Source organism: Artibeus jamaicensis, unplaced genomic scaffold, assembly GCF_021234435.1.
Source record: "Artibeus jamaicensis isolate MK-2021 breed Jamaican fruit bat unplaced genomic scaffold, CSHL_Jam_final scaffold_537, whole genome shotgun sequence".
Classification (NCBI taxonomy): Eukaryota; Metazoa; Chordata; class Mammalia; order Chiroptera; family Phyllostomidae; genus Artibeus; species Artibeus jamaicensis.
In genome coordinates, this window is record NW_026522047.1 from 31,131,960 (window position 1) to 31,157,767 (window position 25,808).

Sequence of the window (25,808 nt, forward strand, 5' to 3'; positions counted from 1 at the left end):
TGACAGGAGCTCAATTTTTCAATACTTAGTGAACTCAGTACTTTAGGATAATCTACCATATGAACTAAAAGTTAAATGCACTGAGGAGATTATAGTAGCCTTATGAGAGCCACTTTTTCTCCTTAGAATTACTTGAGTTCTTCTAGTTGGTTAAGAATGTGTTAAAAGAAAGGCAGTGATTTTTCAGCCACAAAGTCAGGGTGTAGAGGAATAAGTAAATCTTGTGTTTATTAGATCCGTAAAAAATTTATTTCTACACTGAGCACCTACAATTTCTAAGAACCCAGCCCTCAGACCTGGGGTTGCCTCCCAGCTCACTGCTGGAATTCCTGATGATGGCAGTCCGAGGAAACATGAGTTCAGTTACCAAATATAGTTGAGTGGAGTAAGAGGACAGATGAGACTCTGAGGCCACAGTTGCCTCAAAGTGACCACAGACCAAGCAGTCTGTAATGCATAGGCCAGGCCAACCTCTGCTCCCACAAAAAAGAAGAAAGGCCCATCTGAACCCCATCACCTTATTGGAGCCTTCGAAGTAACCGAGGATTGAAAAGGTCTGTAAGACATATCATAATATACTAATTAGTAGGGCAACGTTTGTTCATTTTTTTAAGCTAAAAATATAACAGTAGTTTCCCTGATGGTATAATACTAGCTAGGAGATACCTTGATTTCTTTCTTATTTGGAGGAGAAAAGCAATGGGAATTTTGTCATCTTTTCAAAAACAATATGTAAGATTTGTCTGCAGGCTTCATTTCTACCTATAGTGTCAAATAACTTCATTGTCTACAATAATCTTAACCATGCTAAATTGCTGCTATTCATTCCAAAAGGATTAAATGTAGTTATGGAATCTACATTTGTCAGAATCGTGTATGTGTTTCGTTTTACAGAAAATAAGAATGCAGTTCATTTGAACCTCACGTATACTTAAGCTAAATACTGACAGTTTAAATGATATACTATAGATTTTAGTAACATGTTCAGTTAATTATACTTTCAAAGGATTATTTCAAATCAGTTGAGAGAGTAATAGCAGACATTTTAAATTATATTTATGCAAAAAGTTTACATACTTTTCTTAAAAGATAAAGCTTACTAAGGGAAACCACAGCCCAGTTAAATTTAAGCATCACCTTGTAATTTTATATCACATTGTTTTAAGTTACATATACAATTGTCTTAAATCCAATACATGAGGTGAATGCAAAATGATCTCAGGCTCATATTACCTTTTAAGATTTGCTAAAAATACTAATTGCCTTTAGCATGAATTAGGTGACCACATACAGAGTCCTTTGCCTGACAATATAATACTATTAAAAATCTATTCAATCGTGTATGTGCAGAAATTCAATTCTTATTACTTGATAAATACATTTTCCAATATTTTTTCCTCAAAGAAAGAACTTGAATGCTCACTCTAATTATCCAGATTTTTAAAAATCTGAGTCTATTTGACAAATTTGTGCTAACGGTAAACATGACCTCCTAAGGATTTATCAACAACTGCTCCGTAAATGCATGATCACATATTCCTGGAAACAGATTCGACCTCTCGCACTCCAGTGTCTGACACGGACTGGGGTCTGTATCCTGGTGACTCTATGTCAACTTTCTGTCTGAGCTTCCCTGTTTTACTGCTAAAATTGGGTATCAAAAAAAAGGTTCCATAGCAGACTTCACAACGGAGTAAGGATGCAGACTACACTGGGTAATTACCATCACTTTGACTTATTTACCTCATTTTTTAAAAATGCAGAGAGAAAACATTGGTCAGATTTCAAAATAAATCTGGAACATTCTTATAAATATGCCAAATGACGTCTGCCTCCAAGGCAAGAACCTCCGCTTCACTAAAATTACATGTGTGGAGCGTGTCCAAGGGTATCATACTAATGAAGTTCCAGTCAGGCGTCGTATCCTGTTAATTAGAAGTAAAATCTGGATATCTGCAACTGACTCAATCTGGAGGATGGAGCTGATAATATGAAGAGGCTCCCAGGGCTGACTAAATACTCTTTCTGTAAAATACTTCATATGGCTGTTATGGGAATTAAACAAGATATTATATTATGCCCCTGAAGTTGAGATAAATAATAGTGTTTGGTGGATATTTAAAACTGTCGAATAAATAACACATATCTTCCTACAATAATAATTTACTTAAAGATTAATTTAAAAAGAAATGTACATATATTGTCAAGAAATAGATTATAAAATTTTATGGGTTTTTTGCATCAAATAAGATTTTGGAAATGTTTCACGTTTGGCTTTTGTTCTATCGGGTCTTTGGTGAAAAGAACATTACAATAAAAGAAAAGAGGGGGGAAGGAGGGAAAGAAGGAAGGAAAGAAGGAAGGAAAAATGGAAGGAAGAAGAAGGGAAGGAAAAAAGGAGTCAAAAAGGAAGGAGGGAAAGAGGGAGGAGAAAAGGAATAAAGACAATTTCAGTGATACAAACAAAACTAACATTTCATGAAGCAATCTCTTTTTGAAGAACTGCCAAATAGGGCAAAAGACAGGAAGGTTTTATAGGATGAGGACTAAAGAACAAGAAAGAGAAGATTAGAAAATATCTGATTGGCTTGGGCCACATAATCAACCTTGCCTGGGGTGAGACGGAGCAAGGAGGCCTGTATAGAGCCCCGCTGGTTTGGTGTTTGGGGATTGGCCGACTAGATAGATTGTGTTTCGGGTCAAGCAGAGTGTTTGAAAGGACACGAGAATTATCTTGGTTACTGTTTGCTGATGTGGCACCATGGGCAAGAGTAGCTCTGCGATGGGCCTAGAAATGTGTTTCAACAAAAGGAAGAAATTTAGTCTAAAGGCTGCCTGTGATTCTAAAACAATAGGAGAAAAGTCTTAAAGCTTTTTAACTTTGGTTTTCACAGTTTCAGTTTTCTTTCAAAAGATCTTTAGTATTGAATCATTGTACCAATAGTTTTTACTACTATTTTAGTACTTTTTTTAATATGAAAATAAACAAGTAAAATACTAAATTTAAATTTTAAAATTGTTTATAATTTAACTCTTTTTTCAAAGCATGTGAACTAAGCCACAAAAGACTTGCCTTCATGCCCCACCCCTCAACCCTGTACCTGCCTAAGCCCTACCACAGAGGTAATAAGCATTAACTGTTCCAGCCTCTTTCGTGTATTTATTCCCAACCATATACTCATTTCTAAATGCCTATTGAAACTTTATTGCCTGGACTTTGTAAATGGCCTGGCCCATGTGGTTTGGGATACTGCATGATCTTTGGTGCCTATCAGATTTTTCGTAGCATCAAACACGTTTTCCTTCAAAATTGTCAATGTCTCTACCAAGTATTCCCAAAACAGATTGTAAAAACTCCCTATCAACTAAACTCTTAAGTAAATACCCTGAACATTCCCAATGGCAAAGGAAAACTTTGTGGTTAAATGCCGGTTTCAACCTTGAGTCTACCATTCTCTGACAGTTCAACTTGGGCCAAATAATGGAACACTTTTATGTGGTACTTTGGGTAATAGTAATAATAAGAATAAAAGTAATGTTTACCCCATCAATTATTCTGAGAATCAAATGATTTACTATAATAAAGTAGACAACTGATAATCAGAAGCTGTCGTATAGTAAGTCCCCAGGGAGGCTAGCTTTTTGGTTTGTAATTGCGTTCTTTCTACCACACAGCTATTTCTTGTGCATGAACCTTATCCTCCCCACGTTCCTCCCACGCCAAGGAAATACTGTATCTTTTACCAGCCTATAGTGCCTTGTCTTGTGGGGATCCTGGAGGGCATGCCCCACAGTGTTTTTTTATGGACAAAATAGAGGATTACCCTGGATATCACAGATTGGGTTTTTAGATGCTATCCCCAAAAGTCAGCAATTCTAAAAACAAATGTTATTCAACATTTCTAAATTTCTATTTTCTATTATTTATATATTCACATATGTATGTGAATTTTATATATTTATATGATATATTACAAATCCAGGAACTCAAAAATAAATGTTTTCCCAAATACTAGGATAATAGTGCCGAGACAATTTATGGTTAGAGTTGTATGTCAAAATGTGTGATATATATACCAAACATAAAATATTCAGTGAAAACTCCTGTATTTCAGAGCAGAACACAAGTCCAATAAAATTCACTGAGGGAAAAGTTGTCAACCATACCAAACACAAATAGAAATAATCTGTAAATTAAGTAGCATAAAATTTCTAAGAATTAGTGACATATGCATGACTTAACAAAATAGGTGACCAGGAAAGTTTACATTTGAAAGGAATGTTCACTTGGGATGAGCCAAATGTTGATAGGCTGCCTGTTGAAGTTGAAGGTGGAGGGAAATCTGTACTGCCTCACAGTATTTGCCGACCCTCCCAAGCCTTTGCTTCATCTCATGTTTACTGAAGATCAAGAGTTTGCAAGGAAAATAGCCAATAATGTCATAATAATGTTGTATAGGAACAGATGGTTACTAGACTTGCGGTGATCATGTTAGAAGGTATAGAAATGTTTAACCACTGTATAATATTATAGGATCTAATATGTCACTATACTTTAGTGACATATTAAAGAAAATGGAGTCTGGTATTATACATAATTCAGATGGAATAACTTGCCACCAGGACACCTGCAACTGTCTTTGTGAACCCATTTAAGAGAACCTAAAGCAGTGTAATTCTCAATATCAAATACCAGTTATACTTTTTCCATCATCTGCATGATTCAGACACTGTTCCAAGCAGTAGCCATGCAAAGACTGAGGGTTGCAGTCCTGCTTTCAAGGACTAATGGAGAAAATGTTCTCTAAACTGGTATTTTTAATTCAGTAAGATGAATATGATAATCAATACAATGCAGAGTGTCATGTTCTATAGACGGAGCGGATTACACTGACTTGGGAACCATAGAAAGCACACACAAAAAAGTGAAATTAAGTAGAGTTTTCAAGGAAAAACTGGGATTTGAAACACAGAAACAGAAGGGAAGGGCAAGAGGAACAGTACATGTAAAACATGGAGACATGAAATAACATGGGATGTCCAAGGAATGATGAGTAGGCCAGTGAGGCGTGACTGCAGTCTGGGTCAGAGTGATGACGGAACTTGAGGCTGGAGAGTTCAGACTGTCCAGAGGTGCATAGATAACCTGCATATCAAGCTTAGACCTACTCTTATCAGCCTGGGGGTATCGTTGGGGAAAAAAATACCAAAGGAGTGATATGACCATTCGACCATTTTAGATATCCTACAGCTATTTGTTTAAACTATTTTAACAGCCCTTATCATGTTCCTCCTTGTGTTGAAGGCATTTTCACTCTTGTCTCATTTCTCCTACGGGTGTATATGATCATTAAAGACAAACTACGCCCTGGCTCATCTTTGCCCTCCTCAAAGCTTCCTCTTGCACATAGTAAGTGATAAAACGGTTGCTCAATTGACTTTGTTTTCCACTTACCATTCTGGGAAAGGGAAGTGGGAGAAAGCAAGAAAAACTACAAAATGAACAGGGCCAAATAAAGGCCACTTCTCCCATGGTGAGGGAGCTAGAACTACACATATTCTGAAATATTAGAAAGTAGCTGTGGATTAGCAGAGTTTTAGTTGAAACAACAACTAGACTAAATTGTTAATGATGGAAATGACAAAGAAGACACAGAAGAGAAAAATAAAAAAGGAGTTTCCAGGCAATTCAAATTCCTTAAGAGGACAGAGGCAAGGAGCAGAAACAATTTAAAGATGTGGGAGAAAAGTCCTCAAAATTTCAAAACCTTACAATTCCACTTGCCAAAATGAAATGCTTTAATGTTTGGCATTTATCTCACTTCCTCTTTACTCATTAAAGATGATATAATAGTTCCTTTGGATGTATTTCCTTTCTGTGTCTATCACAACAGCATACAATTGCCAAAAGCACTGTTTGAAATAAAACATGAAATCTCAGGGAAATAATGAAGATGTTCGCAGTTGTATTTCTTTTGATTATGACCTTTTTTATCTTGGGGTGCTGACTGACACGGAAATCTCTGATGCATCATTTTCCAGTGAGTTTGGCACCTGGAAACTTCCCTTTCTCATCCCCATTAGAGGAGCATTTTCCCTAGACAATGTGCATGTTCTAGCAACTGGGTTGCTAATTAAACCAGAACCATATATGCCATAGAGCTATTATTTTCTTTTTCACTATGCAATTTTTAAGCTACATCTAATCCTAACAACTGGATCCTGTCAGATGGCGCCTCTTTAAAACCAAAATATAAGTTAATAAGCGGGTGATTTATTCTGCCTCTGGCAAACACTTCCTATTAAAAAAAACTGAAAATTATTTCCTTATTCAGAAGTTGGCTTTAAGCTTTCACATATAATATTTCATGAAGTTTTAAAACATATCCTCTTATGTTCAGTTCACATGAAATATAATGAATAGCAGAACTCTGACTTCTGATCTACAGTTTTGTAAGTCTGATATATAGCCTAGGGTGCTTTCTAAACTGGGGCATGTAGCGAGAAGTTTAAGTGAAATAATCTACTCAGTGACTTTTGACACAATGCCTACCTCACGGTGAGCAGTCCATTGTTAGCCACTGTCATCATTATGATTATCATCACTAGTGCTTAGGTATGTTATATGAATTCATTAAGAAACTGATGTTCTATAGCTAAAGTTGGCACACTTTTGCTGTAAAAGTCTGGATAAGTATTTTAGGCTTTGTCGACTGTACAGTCTCTGTTGCAGATACTCAACTCTGACACTGTTCCACAAAAACAGTCACGATAGTCATGTGGCCACACTCTAAATGCAGTCAAAAGTCAAAATGCTGTGCCTCTAAGTGACCCATTCAGACACTTCAGTATCTTAACACATCCTTCCAGATCTCTCAGCAGTTCTCTGTACACCTTTGTTTATTACATCTTTAGTTCCTTAATCTCTTTATATTCAAATGCCTCTCCATAAATTCTAATCTAGTATAGATTTTTAGAATTCACCCATCTTGCCAATATTCTCAACAACCTTGCTCATTTCCTTTCCATCTTACCTGTGTGTCATAACCTGGGTCATCTACCTCCACGTCTTCGTCTGGACTGTGGAGCTCTGGTGGAGAGAAATGCCCAATCACAGATTAATGACACTATAAATACAACACATCCAACTTCAGCTAAGCCCTCACCTCTGCCTATAGATCCTTAGGAAAATTTATCCCTCTCTGCAACTATTTCAGATTGTCTCCTGTTCTTATAAACTTCCAAATGCACAGAGGCCTCGGAATAGGAGTTCCCCTTTCTTTTAGTTATAAATTTATCCAGATTCTCATTCTCTCTCTCTCCCCCTCTTTCTCTCTCTCTCTCAAACACACACACACACACACACACACACACACACACACACACTATATAATTTCTCTCCTTTGACAGAGGAAGGACTGTCCCCTTCAACCTGAAGCCATCTGTGCACTATAATGACCCATTTCATCACACATCCTGGGAGGCTTCTTCTGTATTCCATCCCAACTTTCTTACAAGGATCTTCTGCCACTCCCTCTCTATGGACAAAACCAATTAGCACTGAAATGTGTTCCTGTGCCTAATAAATAACCTCACTAGAGTCCGTACTTTTGTCCAGCTGCACTGCCTGTTTTCCTTTCTATGAGTTTCTCCAAAGAACGAACCACACTTGCAATCTATACTTCCTCTCCTTTCAAAATTCCTCAACATAGCTGGAGTCTGGTCTATGTCTCTGTCACGTAACCAAAATTGCTGCTGCCAGTTGTGCTACATTCCCCAGTTGCTACATCAAAAGGGCACACCCTCCTTCATGGAACATTTCCTGGATACCCTTACTCTCCTGCTTTCTACTCCAACTCCCTGGAAGATTCTTTTCTTTTTCTCTTGTGACGACCTTACCTACTCCCATGGCTTAGGGTGCCATTCATGGCCTAGGAATTCCCAGTCCAGCTTCCCTTTCCCTCCTTCAAGCTCCAGATCACTGTTTCAAATTGTCTGCTAGCACCAAAGGGCCCAGAGTTCCCTCAGATGCAAAAAGTGCAAACCAAAATTAAGCTTCATTTTTGTTCTTAGAACCTGCTCCCCACTTGTGTTAACTGAGTTAATGGCACTGTCCATCCTATTGTTTGAGTTAGAAATCTATAATCCTGCCTCTGCATCATCTTCTCATTTAATCAGTCATCAATTTCTGTACTTTCTATCTTCTACCTATTGGTTCATTCACTGGTTTCCACCTCAATGTCACTTGTTCATACTTTCATCATCTTTTTGATCTACTACTAATTGTGTTTCTCAGTAGCAAGAAACAGAAATATTCTTTGCTCAACTTGCGTGCAAGGAGATTTACTGATAGAAGTTGTGGCAACTCACAGAATGAAGGAGGTTCAGATAATGGCTAACCAAAAATAAAATGATGAGACACATACACAGTCCCGAAATACTGCAGAAGCCTTCTCTCTGACTTCTGTTATCTTGCCTCCTCTTCCCCTGACTCTGTCTCCAACCAGGCTGCAATCAGTCATATTTCTAAAGTACAACTCTGGGATGTTTCTCACACACTAAACAGTCTCCTTTTGTCTCCCAATTTCCCATAAGACAAAATTCAAGCTCTTCACATAGCTTCAGGCCCTCTCTGACCCCACTCCTGCTTTCTAACCTTAATCTCTGGCTATTTTCCCCACCCCAGATGGATTTCTCTTTAACTGAATCTCTCTGAGTTACCTGGGTCTGCTGTTCTCTCTTGGGATGCAAGACTCTGTACAGTCAGGCACTGAAAAAGGGCATTTTGGTCAATGACAGACCACATATGCGACAGTGGTCCCATAGGATTGTAACAGAGCTGAAATTTTTCTGTGGGCTGGGGATGACATGAACTGTCTGAAAGTCATGGTGTTGAGGCGTAAGGCATTACTGTTTTTCGCCAATCTCAGTCAATCGATAGCAATGCTATCACATAGAAATGCCTGGGGCACTCACCTGAATCCTATAAGCTTCGTGCAGACACCTCTTCTTTCCAAGCCAGTGTTACACTTGGCCAGGCCTTGTGGTTCTTATTACAGTTGCAAGACACTTCAGTGATAACTATTAGAAAACTCTGAAGAATAAAAGAGTTTATAACTTACCGGCTCTGGAGGGCATGGGGCACAGAGCCTGTACTCAAGCAGGGGAGTATGCAGGGGAGTGTGCTTAGAGGTGATCACTACGGTCTGGAGGGCTTACTCTTCATCGGTGACTTTAAAACATAAGAGCGAGAATTTAAACTGCGGGAAGAAGAAAAAAGCAGCCCAAATAATTATCAAAATCAACCAACATCTAAAACAAAGGAGCCTCCGTCACAGGAGACACCCTGGCTCTTTATATAGTCTGTTGCTGGTGTTTATTCCAGATAAGCCTTTGTTGAAGCAGGTGCCTCCGAGAACAGGATGCATCACTTCCACCAGTTCATATATAAGGAAAAGTCTGTTTCTTTAACCACTCTTAATGGAATCGCAAGAAACAGTATGAACATGTGCTTCACGGAGGAGGCCACACCAGCTGAAGTTGGACACGAGTCCTAGAGGTTGGGGTCAGAGGACTGCCGTGTGGCAGCGTGCTGTGTGGCAAGGTGGATACCAACACTCACAAAAGCTCCCAGTGGGAAATCAGAACCATTTTCAAGGCATGCGTAGAATTTTGCCGTCCTCCCCACAACACAGAGTCCACCCAGCATCATCCTGGGGCTGTGCCTGGAGTGACCATTCTCTGGCTAAATACTGACATGGCATTTTCTACCTCATGCTGGTCTCAAGACCAAAGCCACCTTCCCCTGGTTTACTCCTTACACACTGGTGCTGACTGCGTTTGGTATTGCATTCTCGCTGAGGAAGAGAAAAAGGTCCAGGATGCGGGCCATGCCCTGCTGCGAGCCAATGGAACCCCAGAGCTTCAGGTGCTGGAAAGCAAATCATGATCTCCCCAGATGTGCTGTGCAAGGAGGGGATTGAGATGCACAGGACCCTGCACAGGGCGGCCAGTTCATTATGTGCTTCCTGAGATCCTCTGTGTCCAAAATGTGCCACAGCTACAGTGTCTCTGGGATCACACACTTCACACCATTCAGGGGACAAGTATGTGTTTCCAGATGCCCTCATAGCTCAGCGATTTTCCCCAGAGAAATTACTTTACCAGATTGTACAAGCAGAAACAAAAAAAGAAAAATGGCCCCACTTATTATTATTATTATTATTGACTCAAAAGAGAGAGATCTATCTGTTTCAAAAGTTAGTCACCTCAGAATCAATGGTTTTGTTTTCAATATCTAACTGGATTTTCAGTTTTGTGACACAAAACTGTTAGCCAGGACAACAATCTTGGGATCTGGGCCATCCTTACTAAATGTTGTTCGTGCTAAGTTTTAAAATGTAGCAGTCTTTTTCAGATCTGCTGTAAATAGGATAAGCTGGACAGGAACTCAACCTGATAAGGGTTGAGTACTTGCAGCCAGCTGCAAGAGGAAGAAATCAACAGATAGTGTATATAAGCAATGGCTAGGCCTCCTTATGTGAGGCTGAGCTTTGAATATGAATCTCCTGTCTCCTTTATTTGCTGCAAGTGAATAAAACTACCTTGCAACAACCACATCTTGATTTTAATAAAGTACTCCAAGTGGTGAACCCCTTGAGGTAGGTAATGAAATGTTTCCCAATCTCTATCAGCAGTGAGTTCAATACAAAAAGTGAATCAAAAACTAAACATATGCAAATATTCAAAATACACAGAATATAGCTAATTTCAATATATGGGCTATATTTGAAGAATTGCTGAGGAATCAGAATGGTTTCATCCTGGAGCACATACTGAACAAAGAATTAGAGTAATGTTTGGGTTGATAAAGAGAGGGGGAAATACTGAGACTACTCTAATGGATTTGTAAGATTTACTTGGACAACAGTGGGAATGTGGTTTAGTAGGTAGAGTAGGACTACAATTTAGAGAATGTCATAACTGACGCTCAGTGAAGTGAGTAATCTTGCTAAGAGGATGTCTACGACACAGCGTAACATTCAGCTAAAAAAGTTATGGCAGGTTACTAATGAGCTTTAGAATCTCTGGTTACAAATCTTCTGTTGAATTAACCAATTCTATCAATCGCCACACCCTACATGGCGGCAAATGCTTCAGGAGCATTTCTGGAATCCCTCTACCTAACACTTTTTGAGATTAGTGAGAAAAATAACATTTCACTTAATAAAAGAAAATTTTATTACTCTAGGCAGAATCCCTGGATGGGAAACATCGTCTAAACAAGCAAGTCTACCCTCACAAGGCACACCTACCTTCTGGAGGATGAATGTCTCACCAGGTTACTCCTGACCCAACTCATGAAGTTGAGCTTCATCGCACCCAGAAAGCGTCCTTTATTGACTTTCAGATTCAATCCCGAGGAAAAGATCACTTCTGAAGTTTTCGAGATCTTCCTTCTATCATTCTATGAACAATATATAGAAAAAGAGCAACATTCAAAGTAACAAGAAAGTAATTGCCTCACAATATTTAGTTCAAAATGCAGTAGAATTTAAATTGATGCCCAATTATTTGATGGATAACAAAACACCTTTCATTTAATGCTGTTAATATTCCCATAGAAATGTCCTATTGGGGGCACATAGTTCTCTCACACATCCTAGAAGGCTAGATAAGCTCTCATGGCAACCAAGCTCTTTCCCTTTCCTTTGACACCCTATCCAAATTTTAGCTCATTTGCATGTTGTTTAATGTCTTCTCCACTTCCCTCTTTAACACACCACACAGCTTTTACCTCCTTAAGCATAAGGATGGTGTCAACAGTCTGGATCAAGAGTCGGCCAATTTCAGCCCCTGTGCCAAAGCCATCCCACTGCCTGTTTTTACATGGCCTGCAAACTAACAATATATTTACACTTTTAAACTATTGTAAAAAATACCAATGTCCATAAATAAAGTTTTATTGGTACACAGTCATGCTTATGTACTCATGTGTTTCTATGGCTGGTTTGATATTCCAATGGCCAAACCATAGAGACTGCAACAACACACAAGGTCAAAAGCATTTACCACCTGGCCCTTTATGTAAAAAGTTTGCCAGTCCCTGGTCCAGAGCATGACTAGACCTCTAGCACCTGGAACTTTTATAAGTGATTATTAACCATGTGTTAAATGAAGAGTTGAGTGAATGAATATGAGTGCACATGGCTAGATAGAGGAAATAAGTGTCCAAATATTTCATCGAAAGCCAAAAACAAAGAAAGATTGGAATCAAAATGTATTTTGTGGTCATTTATTTGGTAAGCAGGGTCAGATTCACTAAAATGTCAATAAGCTAGTAATCGCATAATGTTAATGAAATTAGAAATTGCAGGTGTACAGTGGGGGCAGAAGGGAAGTGCAGCAGGCCCGCCCCTCCCAGGGTTTACTGCAGATATCTCCTTCCATTATTCCGTGCTGTTTTGTAGCATCCTTAATATTCACTCGCAGGGCAGGTATTAAAATAAGATGGTAAGTACAAGTATCTTGAATGTTTGTTCCAACTTACAGACTAGAGAAAAATCATTTCTTAAAAAGTACAGTTGACTCTTGCACAATCCTGGGGTTATGAGTGCCAATACCATTTGGAGTCGAAAATTTGCATACAACTTTTGACTTCCCCAAAACTCAACTACAGCTGGCCCTAAGCAGCTAGGGATTTGACCAACCATAGATGGAAAACAGCATTTTAGATTTGCAGTTGCAAACCTGCAGCTGGGAATCTGCAGTTGGGAGTGTGAAAATGCTGATTTCTACCACTGTTTGTTTAATCTGCAGGTGAGAAATGGAGGAGCAGGTGGCGCAGGCTGTATTTATCAGAAACACACACACACAGTTCAAACCCATGCTGTTCAAGGGTCAACTGTACATTTGTTCACTGTAATGTCTCTCCCAATTTGTAAATTAGTAGCATTAGGGTAACACGCACGCATACACACGCCCCCGTATCACTACTCATGGCAATACCATCTATGTTGTCTTTCAGAAGTGAACCGACACCCAGTGCCTCTAGCCTTCCTGTTGAAAGCAGACTACGAGTGTATGAAGACTTTTCAACTATGTCAGAGACTTCTTCCCATGACTCCTTCTATGATTCCCTATCAGACATGCAGGAAGAAAGCAAGAATGCTGACTGCTTCCCTGGGCTATCTGCTTTTCTCAGCCAGGAGGAGATAAACAAGAGCCTTGACCTGGCCCGGAGGTCTATAGCCAACTCAGAGACAGAAGATTTTGACTCAGAAAAGGAGATCTCACAGATTTTCAATACCTCTGCCGTAAGCTTCTGTGAAAATTCTTCCCAAAGGGAGACCAGACTGGGTGAGCCAGCCTCCTCAGGAAGACCTCTGGATAAGAGGCCAGAAGAACAGACTGAGCGCATCTCCTCGCCTGGTTCAAAGAGGAAACCTGCCCCCTCACCCCTGCTTGCCAGACCCAGCTACATCCGCAGCCTGCGGAAGGCTGAAAAACGTGGTGCTAAGATTCCCCACACAGGTGTAAAGCCTAAACCGGCACATCAAGGTAAGACTGGCCCCCAGAGCCAGCTGTGTGATAAGGCGGCTCATTTCATCGAGGAGCTGACGTCTATATTTAAAGAAGCGTCAAAGCCAAGAAGCAGAAGCCCCAACGGGGAGTCATCTTCCCCAGACAGCGGCTACCTGTCTCCGAAAAACCAGCCATCAGCCCTGATGAGTGTCTCCGCCAGCCAGAGCCCCACCGAAGACCAACAGGAAATGGAAGCGGAGATGAAGTTACCCGAGGCCAAGCACTGCTCCCGGGCAGACGGGGACGAGGTGGTGCCGGGCAACAGCATCTCTCACCCCCAGAACGCACTCCACTTCCCATCGGCTCCTCGGTTCGTTCAGAAGCTGCGGAGCCAAGAAGTGGCAGAAGGAAGTCGAGTCTATCTGGAGTGCAGAGTCGCTGGAAACCCAGCGCCTCGCGTCAGGTAGGCCTTGTTTTGTTACAAATATTGAATGATTTGTGTGGGGCTTTGATGTTTTTTTTTTAATGTGGGAGATTATTTCCTGCATAGTTAGCCTTCTGGGGTGTGAGGTAGTGCTTTCAACTACCTGCAAGCCGAAAAAAAATCTCAGAATGGCAAATAGTAGTGGACAGAGTTGTTTCTGGTGGGATGTATTTGTTGTCATGAACCACCTACTACGGGAAAAACAAAGGAGCTGACAGGCATAGAGTACAAACAGGTTGTTATATCGGACTCCAGATTGGTAACAACCAGGGAGACGTGAAGTGTTCAACTTATTTATTCAAAGTACTGTGAAAAGTGTGTGCCTAATCTCAGTGTTAGCATCCGAAGGTGGCTGAAAGTGTGGCTAAAACTGGAAGTTGTCTGCGCTGCAGTGAAAGGCACAGCTGTGCCGAGGCCCATCGCAACAATGGCCACCTGTTTCTGCAAGCGCTCGAGGCCAGGCAGGTTCACACGTGATTCGCCGAAAAAAATTCGCGGAGCAATGGGAGGGCCTGACAAGCCTTTATTCTGGGGTGGGGCAGTCCTGTGTGTGGCGCGGTGGCGAAGTCCTGACTCCCTTATATACCAAGTGCACACAAAGTCATCAAGGTGCCAAGATGTTATATAACAGAACTTGATTCTGCACATTCGAGCCCATTCTCAAGGTTATATGATTTAATATGAACACCGCTAAGTCATAGTTGCCGGAACATCTGGGTGAGGGAGACTGACTGACTCCATCTTCCCCACATCACCAAATATACAATCTTGTCTAGGCCTGGGAGAAATCAGTACATATTTACTTAACATAAGCACACCCACATGCATTCTGTGTGCAGCCAAGGAGGGCAGGACTTTCCTACCAAAGTTACACCAAACCACATGCTTCAGGTCTGTTGTTCACGCCAGGCCCCAGCACAGGTGCTGCAACAAAGTAACAAATGCACGAGTGAGCAGTTAGTTGGAGTCCATAAACACTTTCACACGAGGTCCATCATAAGTTCTATAGATTCTTCCTCCTTAATTGCAGAGTTTGTACCTTCTGTGCAAAAAGTTAAGAGGGGTGACCCCACAGTCCGGCTGCAGGGTTTTCAACCTTGTCTCTACCTTTTCCCAAGTAAGCAAGTTACTTTGGTGACCCAGTTTCTTCATCTGTGAATGGGAAAGAAACATAATACCTCCCTCACTCTATTTTATGGTGACTAAATAAATTAATATGTGAAAGAGTAAACTAAGACCTTGCACCTAATGATTACTAGATTGGTACAACCCGTTATTTTTATCATTTCTCATTTCTTCATGTCCCATGCCAAATTAAAAATAACATTTCAAGATTTTACTATAAAAATAAACCATTCATTCATTTATTTTGGAAGTTTTGCCTTTATGAATGAAACGTGTTTTTACCTAAAGTATGTAAATACTAAAAAGTAAATTCAAAACTTTGAAATTTGGAGAAATGATAAAAGACCTCACTGGCTACAAAACACTGGTGTTTTTTATTAACATATCACTTCATATCACAAACTTCTCACCCCACATCCACTAATACATATTTTCCTAGGGTTTTTTTCTTTAGTTTGACTAATCATTTCTTCAGTTTGACAAACACAAAGTAAGCATTAGCGTTACAGACTTAAAAGTGGCGTAAAAGCAGGGAATTTTTTTCCCAGCAATTTGTTCAACAATTCACCTTTAGTCAGTTTTCACAGTAATTGTACTATATTATAGAAACTGACAGCAGGGGGCAGTAAAAAGCTTCTTAATGGGTTCATTTATTAAATATGTCATCCTGAATTCCGTCATCTTAATACATTATCTTTTCCATAAAAAAGCTTCTTATAGTTTTGTCGGTAATAAATATGAAATTGAATATTTCTTTTGGATTCTATTTAATTTTTAAACCCACTAATTATGGGAACATTCTTCATTAGCAATATAGTCACATGTCACTGGAACGGTTCCACAGGTTTTCAAACTACATAGGCTCCAGTGACATTGAAAACAGGCCCCTTCCAAACGCACTATCATGGCAAGTGAGCGTACCATCCCCTTTCAAAAATGACAAAAATCAATCCATTTAGTTCAACTGCACCAAAGTTCACTTAACCATCTGATAATGGGGAAACCATCAAATTCATGCTTCTGCCTCTTTGTTTACGGAGGGGGTGTTAATTTAATTAGTAGCTACAGAATTACTAACTAGCTTTCTCTTGACATCCCTCCACCTACCAGAGCCCATGACCAGTGATCGGTAGTCATTACAAGTTGCGCCCTTCTAGGGTAATTTAGTATTTGATGAGCAAGCTCCATTGTTTAAATGACTGCTATTAGCTGGTCTTTTTTGAGTTTTGGGAGTTTGGGGGATTTAGGGTGTTTGGGGTATTTTTTGTTGTGTGTTTTTGTGGGGTTTTTTTTGAGGAGTAAATGTGCATTGGATTCTCTTAATTTCTGTTCTAAAGATCTTGTTCGTCTCTGCCATGGATTTGAAAGTGCACCTAATGCCTAAGAACGTTCACTGAGCTCCTTTGCCACGTGAGCTATTTGACAGTCTAAAGAGAAAATCTTTGAAGGAAATTTTGTATGAGGAAGAAGTATTTTAATAAAGAGTTGCGTGCCCCGGGCAATTTTAGAACCTGACTCACACTGACTAGACCAGGGAGTCAGCCCCAGAGATCAGGTGGGACTATTGACTGGGAGGCCACCTCAGTAGGTCCCAGAAGCAGGTGACAGAGCTTGTGGGGAGAGACCCCTGTAAGCCGAGGCCCGGCAGACACTGGCCGGGAAGTGCAGAGACGATCAGGGTTGAGGAGCTGGCAGCTGTACAGGAGGTGAGTGAGGAGGTATAGTGCAGTGGCCAACGGTAAGATCCAGACTGACTTAAAGGAATGCACCACAGGGTAATATGGCAGCAGGTATCATGTTCCAGATACGAGGGGCTGGAGCACAGGGAGAACATTCTACCCTTTCAAAGTGTAGTTAAGGAAAATTTGAGTCTACTTAACTGCTTCAAAAAAATACAAAAGCATGGAGCAGGAAGTAGAGATGCAGACACAATTAAATGAAGCAGGACTTCAGTGACTGAACTGTGCCTGGCTCAAACCAGGCAAGCGAATTGCCAGACTGACCTGGCTGGGCTGCTCTGCTGCTGGCCTGGGGCTTCTTACGTTTGGCCTAAATGGAAACCTTTTGCTCCCGGAACCTGGGTGTAGTACAACTTACAGTTGTAGATGGACTAGCTCCAGCTACAGAAGGACTGACAGAAACCGTAGGATCAAGATGCCAGGCCCGTCACTGCACGACATTTCTGCTATCACTTCACCCTCCCACACACATAACTGGCGCAAATACCACTTATGACTATAAATAGGATGGAAAAAATTCTGTTTTGCTCCTCTGTGCCCGCATAGTTCAACAAAAACTCAACAGAAGACAGAAAAGCTGATAGAAAAGCTTGTGTGTAATAGTTGAAGTTTTATACAATTTAGATAATACTCAGCTTTATAAGGTTTAGGTCTTACTCAAATTATATGCAAATTATTTGTTGACAATTTGAATTATTATGTGAATATTTTATTACATGAAATGCTTAAAAAATCAGAAATCACATCACTCACCTTTTCTGTTTACTCCATTCTCTACTTTTGTTAGTTGGTAAAAATCTACAAAGGATTTTAGTTTAAAAGTACTTCGAGTACAGGTGGCAAACACAAGGCCCACGGGCCAAATCCAGCCCTCCACCTTGTTTTATCCTGCCCAGCACCTTGTTTCTACCCTGAGGCAGTGCCGAGCTCTCACTTAACTGTTAAGGAGCAGTTACATTTACACAGTCCTAAAGTTACATTTGGCCCTTTGAAGGCAACCACAAGCTGATGTGGCCCCCCGCGAAAATGAGTTTGACACCCCTGACTTAGAGTATTATAAAAATGAGGCCTTGTATTTTCACTTTATACTTTTAAAACTCTTTTATTCTGGCAACCATCTATTTTAAAGCATGTAAATATAAGGAAACTAAGACAGAAAGCAAGAAATTGTTTGCCTAGTAACAGAAAATAATTGATTAGTCGTAGAGACTGGACTATAACTCCAGTTTTCTGATGTCTGATCAGGTTCTGCAGTGGCCCACAAGAGGGGTTAGCTACCGTCAGTGCCGTTTTGCTGCTTGGGCAAGGCTCACTGACAAGCTCCAGAAGTGGAGACACGTGGAGCTGATATGTTTAAAAATCTTCTAGGATTGGAATTCATATTTTGAATATCTTTAAGGAAATGGCATCCCGATAATTTCCAGAACATTGTTCTGTATTTTAAAAACATAGCCATTTATAGTTATTCTTCCACTCTCTCTCACTCTCTTTCTTCTCCCTTTGCAGTAAATTAGTACTGTAAAATAATTCAATCAATGTAAACCAAAACAAATTTTAAGTGGAAGTGGGGAGGCAGATACTCTCCATCAAATAACTACAACCAAAACATCATTCCCAATTCTTGAACACTAGTCCAAATTATTCTCAAATTCAAATTACATCATAAGGTAAATATGAACATACTCATAAGAAACAAACACTTTTAAATACCCACTCTCTTGTACTCTGATTTTTCTTCAGATTTTATCAATCTTTCACCTTTTAAAATGCACTTTGCAGTATAAATTGAATCCAGCAATAGTCCAAGCATTTTAAATATTCTAAGTATAATTATTCATATTTAATCATAAGATGCCTATTAGGTCATCATTATTAGCCTAGGAAACTTTCAATTAGTGTATATAGTTAAAAGCAATTAAATATTTTTTGTAATCAAAACTCAGCATCTCCGATGCCTCTAATTAGTTTACATTAGTGTGACTTCGATCATCATCAAAAGCCAAAGCAAGAGGATTAGCCATTTCAAAACTGCAGTGCTGCCTGTAGAAATTTCCATCTCCCCAGAAGAAAGTGGAAATATAAACAGGCCGCTGATTCACTTTTCTCACCAGGGGTGTGTGGTATACCCCATTTACTGAGCACTGTGGATCGGGACAGTGTGGCAACAGCGCCACCCGCCAGTAGATTATAAATACGCGTGTAGTGCTTGTAAAGTGAAGAGCTTAGCTCAGGAGTATTGTTTTGTTAAAGAATGTTGTCAACAGTGAAATACCAGATAGTGCTATACCAGATAGTGCTATTAGGTTATCAATAAGAAAAATTGACAATCCAACTGTTGTTACTGCACATGAAATGTAACTAGGTACAAAAAATTGGGGGAACAATTTTGTAATACACAACATAGTTAAAGATACACCCCCTAAACTTCATGCCCAGTTGCCTACTTGATATCTGCATTTTGATATCTAATAGGTATAATAAATGTAATATATCTAAACTGAACTTCTGATTCTCTTCTCCTCCAAAAACCTTTTCTTTCTAAATCTTCTCAGTTTCAACAAATGACAATCTTTTCTTCCAGCTTGCAGCTGTTCAAGGAAAAAACCTTGGAGTTATCTCCAGCTTCTCTTTTTCTTATGCCTCATATCACCCAATCCATCCAGCAAATCTGCATGGCGCTACCCCCCCCCCCGTCATATCCGGAATCCAACCACTTCCCCCACCTCCACTAACGAGGCTCTTGTCCAAACCAACATCACCTTTCTCTCTATGTTAGCAGTCTTTCCTGATCACTCTCCTTATTTCCATCCTTACTCATCGCAGTCTATACAGCACCTGGCATGCTTCTTCTTAATAACATTGTGATCACAGCACAAGGAAAAGCCATCCAGTGCCTTCTCACCTTGCTCAGAGGAAATTCTATAGTCCTTACAAACTTTGATAAGGCCCCATTTCTCCGTCTTCGTCCCCTTCTACTGCTCAATCACCCCTGTTAGTCCACTCCAGCCACAGCAGTGTCCTTGCTGTCCCCCAGCATACCAGGCACGTTCCTGTCCCTGGACCTGTGCACTTGCCACTTCCTCTGCTTGGAATGCTCTTCCCCCAGATACATGCAGGATGGACTGGATTCTTCCTCTTCCTCATGCCTCCCCCTAAATGTCACCTACAGAGGACAGTCTTCCACAGCTACCCTGCGTAAAAGAGCAGGCCCTGCCCACGGCACTCTCCATTCCACTCTCTAGTTTTGTTTTACCCATTAATAATTTTTAATTGTCCATCTCTCCCAGTTTTATTCATCTGTACAAGGATACATGTATAAGAATGTTCATAGCAACATTGTTTTAAAAAAACTGGAAAAATCTAAATATTCATGAAAAAGAAAATGAATATCTCTTTGACATAGTGATTTCCTTTCTCTTGGATATATATGCAGAAGTGGGATTGCTGGGTCATATGGTCATTCTATTTTTTTAATTTTTTGAGGAACATTCATGTTTTCCATAGCAGCTGTACCAATTTCCATTTTTACTAACAGTGCACAAGCATTCCCTTTTTTCCACATTCTCACCTGCCCTGGTTGTGTCTTGTCATTTTGATGATAGCCATTCTAAAACAACCTAAGTGTCTGTTGTTGCATGAATGAAGAAAATGTAGCATATGTGTACAATGGAATAGTATTGACCCCTATAAAAGAAGGAAATCCTACCATTTGCAGCAATACGCATGGACCATGAGGGCATTAGGCTTAGAAAAATAAGCCAGACAGAAAATAAAAATACTTCATGATCTCATTCATGTGTATAACCCTTGAAAACCAAAACTCATGCCAGGGTTTGGGGAATGGGGGACATGGGGAGGCATGGGTCAAAGGGTATAAACTTCCAATTATAAGATAAATAAGTTGGGGGGCTAATGTACAGCATAGTAACTATCATTAATAACACTCTGTTATGAACTTGAATATTGCTAAGGCAGTAGATCTTAAATGTTCTCACTGCACACACACACAAACTTGCAGTTATGTGAGGTGATAGCTGTGTTAATAAACCTTATTGTAATAATAGGAAAGTCATCACAGCATACACCTTTAATTTATACAGTGTTATAGGTCAATTATTTCTTAATAATGCTATAAAAATTTAAAAAATGGATAAATTGTGATATATATGCATACAATAAATGAATTAGAGTTTCATGAATCAGAATTCTGAAACTCACAAGCATAATAGCAATTTTAAAAATTGAGAAAAATACTTAGATTGCATGAATAAGTTTATCCATATGAAGTTAAAATTGCAAAACAGGATTATTTCAGGTGTGGGTATATAGTAAGAGTCTTCTACAGAAAAATACACAGGAATGACAAATACTAAATTTCATATAGTAGTAACCAAGGATGGCATTTGAATGGCATTTAAGGAGATAAAGATGGGTAGTAGAGACACAGGTATAAATTATTTTATTTTTATACTTATTGAAAAATAGTGACTTTTTATTTCACCCTGCCAACCCAGTTATGTGTTTGGCATGTTCATCAGCATTATTTCTAATGGCATGATTTACTCCTTAAATGCCATTCAAAAAATATGTTGATGTTAAGCAACACAAATTGGATAGGTTAGCTCTTAGTTGTTTGTGAGTTAGAAGTTAATCATTAATTTTGTGGGCTGTTTTAGTGGTATTTTAGAGTTTCTAAAAATGTTTGTGTTTTGAATTCATTATGTCATTAATAGAATATTATATGCATTTGGTCTTGTCCCAAACATCTTTTATGGTGTGATCTTCATGGTTTATTGGCTGTTGAGGGTGCAAAAATTTGTATAGGAGTCTCTTGCTCTTAAGAAAAAGAATCTCTACAGTTAGATACACACACATGTACACACAAGGTGCCTTTTTGGAACTAGCAAGAGTCTGAAGATGAACAAGAGTGTATATTACACAAGAGTGTATATTACACAAAAGTGTATATTATACAAGTGTATATTACACAAGAGTGTATATTACACAAGTGTATATTACACAAGTGTATATTACACAAGAGTGTATATTACACAAGTGTATATTACACAAGAGTGTATATTACACAAGTGTATATTACACAAGAGTGTACATTACACAAGTGTAATATACACTCTCTCACCGTCCCAATGGCCTGCCCTCCATCATTGTCCTTCAGTGGTAAGAGCAAGCAACATAGGGCAGCTTTTAAAGGAAACATGACAATTTTATAGTTTCCTGTTCCTCATTCTTTTATTTCATTTTTAATTTATTTTTAAATATTTTTTCTTCTCTGTACATTTTTCATTGAATTGAAAAGCAAAGTCTTTTATATGTTACAGAGGATAATAAATGTTCTCTAAGACATTAAATTGCCATTGAACTAGAAACCAATTGAACTAGAGACTGAGCAACAGAATGGCCCCTTTGTTTTCACTGAAATGAAGGTACAGCTTTATGTTCTATCCCTCCATGCAGATGATTTCTGTGAGTTAACACATTAAAAGGACCTGTCCTATCACGCTGTTTTGTCCTCTTTCCAGTTTTACTTAATCCCTGCTTTCATCCGAAATCGCTCCAGGTGTAATTCTCACTAGAAAAAGTGGCCGTACCTCTGCCATGCTTTAACTGCCAGGAGACCATCATTAATGTGAATAGTGAATCTGCTTCGACAGACCCATGAGTGAAATGGACTGACCCAGTATCATTGAACCCAAGAAATATTGCCCCTGAGTTACTTAATGATGTGAACATTACAGAGTGACTGCAGCTGCCTTATCACCTTTTCTCGGTCAACCCATGACACCGCGGCGCTGTGCCAGGTCCGTGGCACTGTGCATGATAATGCTGCTAATGCTGATATCTCAGTGCATCAAGGGGCAGGCTTGATATTCCAGGCACAAGGAGTACTACTTGAACACAATTCAAGGAGTATTACTATGGTCAGAAATTTGAATGGATTGTCACAGTCATTGGTATCTAGCCATGAAGTAGCAGTAGCCAAATTAGACAGCAGCATCTCTTCTAAAGTGTTGACGCTATCATTTCAGCTTGCATCTAACGGCCAAGTTTCTGGATTTAACAAGAAAACCGATCAATAAATAAATACTATCATACATTTTCATAAGAAATAGAGGTAATCAAAGGGAATCCTTTTATTTTTTATGTTATCTTCATTTTTTAAAGATTTTATTTATTTATCTTTTAGAGGGGAAGGAAAGGAGAGAGGGAGAGAAACATCAATGTGTGGTTGCCTCTCATGCATTCCCTGCTGGGACCTGGCCTGCAACCCAGGCATGTGCCCTGACTGGGAATCGAACCGTGATCCTTTGGTTCACAGGCCCACACTCAATCCACTGAGCTATACCAGCCAGGGCAAAGGGAATCCTTTTAGAATTAAAAATATGCTTGTGCGTAAACACACATGTGTGCTCATGGAACAGACTGCAGAGGAGCTTAGCTACTTCCAGTACTGATTCTGGAGCAGGAGTGCGAACCCCAGCTCTCTCTCCCATCAGTTGGGTCCCCTCTACAAGTCACTTAACCTTTCTGCTTCAGCTGTCTTCTCGGGGACACGGGAATGGGAAGAGCACCTCACTTGTGCGTTACTCTGAGTGTTCAGTCAATTCGCACAGAGGAAGAGTTCAGAACTTTTCTAGGCACATGGTAATATATTAAGATATTATAACATTATTATTACTATAAAGTGTTCACTTCATTTATTGTCCTCAATTCAGTATTAACTCCTTACACCCTACCTTCTCAAAAACTTTTCAACCTGTCTTCTTTCTTTAAAATCTTCTTCCTGCAATTATCTTCCATATTGCTAAGTATTCACAATGGCATTGAGTTTACAGAAAGGGCACACTTCAACATTGCAGGCTAAACGAAAAATTTATAAGGGATACAATGTGTCTTGAAAGGTGTTTCTGACCCTATTTGGACAGTGAGTCCAAAGATTTGTATCTTGAGGACAGGGTCCTGGCTGCCATGGGGAGCAGTGGGGTCCCTTCCCCTTGGCTCTGTTTGCATTTTCTAGAAACTTTTACCTCACTTGGCCCTCTGTCCCTTCCCTGCTGCAGGGGATGGGATCAAAGCCAAAGAAAAGTAATTGATTTCCATCTCTACCCCTCCCTCCTCCAACTAATGATCTTCCCATCCTCTCTCTCTAAACCTCAAAGCTGTGAAGGTCATCCTTATTGTGGATTATAGTCAACCTAAAAAGCCTCCAAAAAATCAGTTCTCTTTGACTATTGTTCTCTTGCTGCTCTTTAAATGACTTGGCAATTTTCCTAAGTTTACCTCGTGGCTCCTTGTTAAATACTTGCTAAAGCCAATTGAAAGTGGTTCCTCAACACTTTCCCCACTCCGTTTTTGTTTTTTTTTATTCCAATAATTTCAGCAGGAAGAAAACTAAAAATAAGTTAAGTAACAAATGCAGGCTCTTCCCCCTGCTAGATTAAAACTGGCTTTGATTTTGTATTTTCTTCCTACTAAGTATTATACCATACAGCCAAACTCTCAGAAGGAAAAGAATGCGCTTTTTTGGAAGTTTAATTTACTGTTATGCAAACTACTGTGAAACAGTTCTTTTCGAAGAATTTGACCCTGAAGTTTCAGATTTTCACAGTCAAAACTACTCAATGTCTCAAATCTTACTTTAAATGCTTATTGACAAGTTTCTTCACTTGCCCCAAGGCAGTACCACATCACGGATCACTGAATCTGTTCCGGTATAATTACAGCAATTTAGGAACTCCATTAGACACTGCATTCTTTGGACGGTTACAGGGAGTTACTTTATAATACATCTGTAGCAAGTACAATTATAAGCCTGAAATTAATACAGCTTACCATGCTAAAATGCAAAAATTTCCTGAGTTGGTCTATTCAAATGATATATAGCAATAGAAATTATTTTTTCCTGTTTAATTTTAATTTGAGCCAAGAAATAGTGTCATATTAATGCCTGCTGGAATAGGAATAAAACGCGAGTCACCTAAGCACTGACAGAGGAAACCCAATCAAAAGTCTTTCCTGGGGGAAAAAAAAAGATGACTAATTACAAGTGGAAACGTTGTTCTCTTGGTTATGAGTTCTAGCAGTGAAGGCTGGTTCTGTATAACAGCACATGGTAAATTAGACCACAGAAGCAGTCTCCAATCAGTTATAAAATGTGCATGTGGGCCAGGAAACTTAAATAAAAATACCCTAAGAAAAAAGAATTTTTTTCCAAAGGTGACAGCTTTTAGCCTCAGTCCCTGCCTGGAATTGGAAAAGTACTTTCTCATGAGAAAACAGAGAACAACTCTCAACTCTGGGGGAAAGGATTTCCAAATAATGGAGGAGAATCTTCAGAGGAGGGGAAAGTGGGAAGGGGAGAAGGAGGAGGAAGAAAAAGAGAAGGTAAAGAAAACAGGAAAAAAAGGGAGGGAGAGAGGGAAGGAAAAAATTCCCATTTGAAGATAATTGGTTCTTCCTTTAAAACCCAGAGAGATTTTCTAAATCACTTTTATCATCATAGAAGGTATCGCCAACAAATTGCAGTAACAGAGAAGATTCCAATTGCGCTTAGGTATAGAGAGGACAATAGATGTGTTGTTGATGAAGTCTAGGAAGATGAGGCAGAAATGTTACTCTTTCCGTTTTGGATTTTGAACCACCACAGACAGAGAATAAGAATTCTCCACATCATTATACAAATTTGGTTTTGATGAAGGAGCCAGTGTGGACCAGCAAGCTTTCTGGAGTGAAGTGACTACTGAGAAGGTATTTGTCACAAATAAGAGGGTTTGATCAAGCGTAAGAGCTTAGCTAGGGCTAATCACACCTGCCTAGGGGCTTAGTCATTCCCTTAATGAAGAGACTTTGACAGTTAACATCAGAAACTTAACTGTAGCAATATGTCTGCCCAGTCATTGTGCAGGATTAGACGGATG

The 25,808-nt window shown here is 39.5% G+C and overlaps 1 protein-coding gene across 3 annotated transcripts in view; it reads left to right on the forward strand.

Annotated features, from left to right (window-relative positions):
* Positions 1–417: 417 nt before the first annotated feature.
* The window catches only part of PALLD (palladin, cytoskeletal associated protein), a 356,788-nt gene continuing 331,397 nt past the window's right edge, over positions 418–25,808 (forward strand). For all 3 annotated transcript variants that reach the window (XM_053658067.1, XM_053658068.1, XM_053658069.1), the window contains exons 1-2: positions 418–554; positions 13,028–13,987. In XM_053658067.1, coding sequence (XP_053514042.1) covers positions 13,101–13,987 — 887 coding nt within the window. In that variant the 5' untranslated portion in view covers positions 418–554; positions 13,028–13,100. The remainder of the gene's footprint in view (positions 555–13,027; positions 13,988–25,808) is intronic.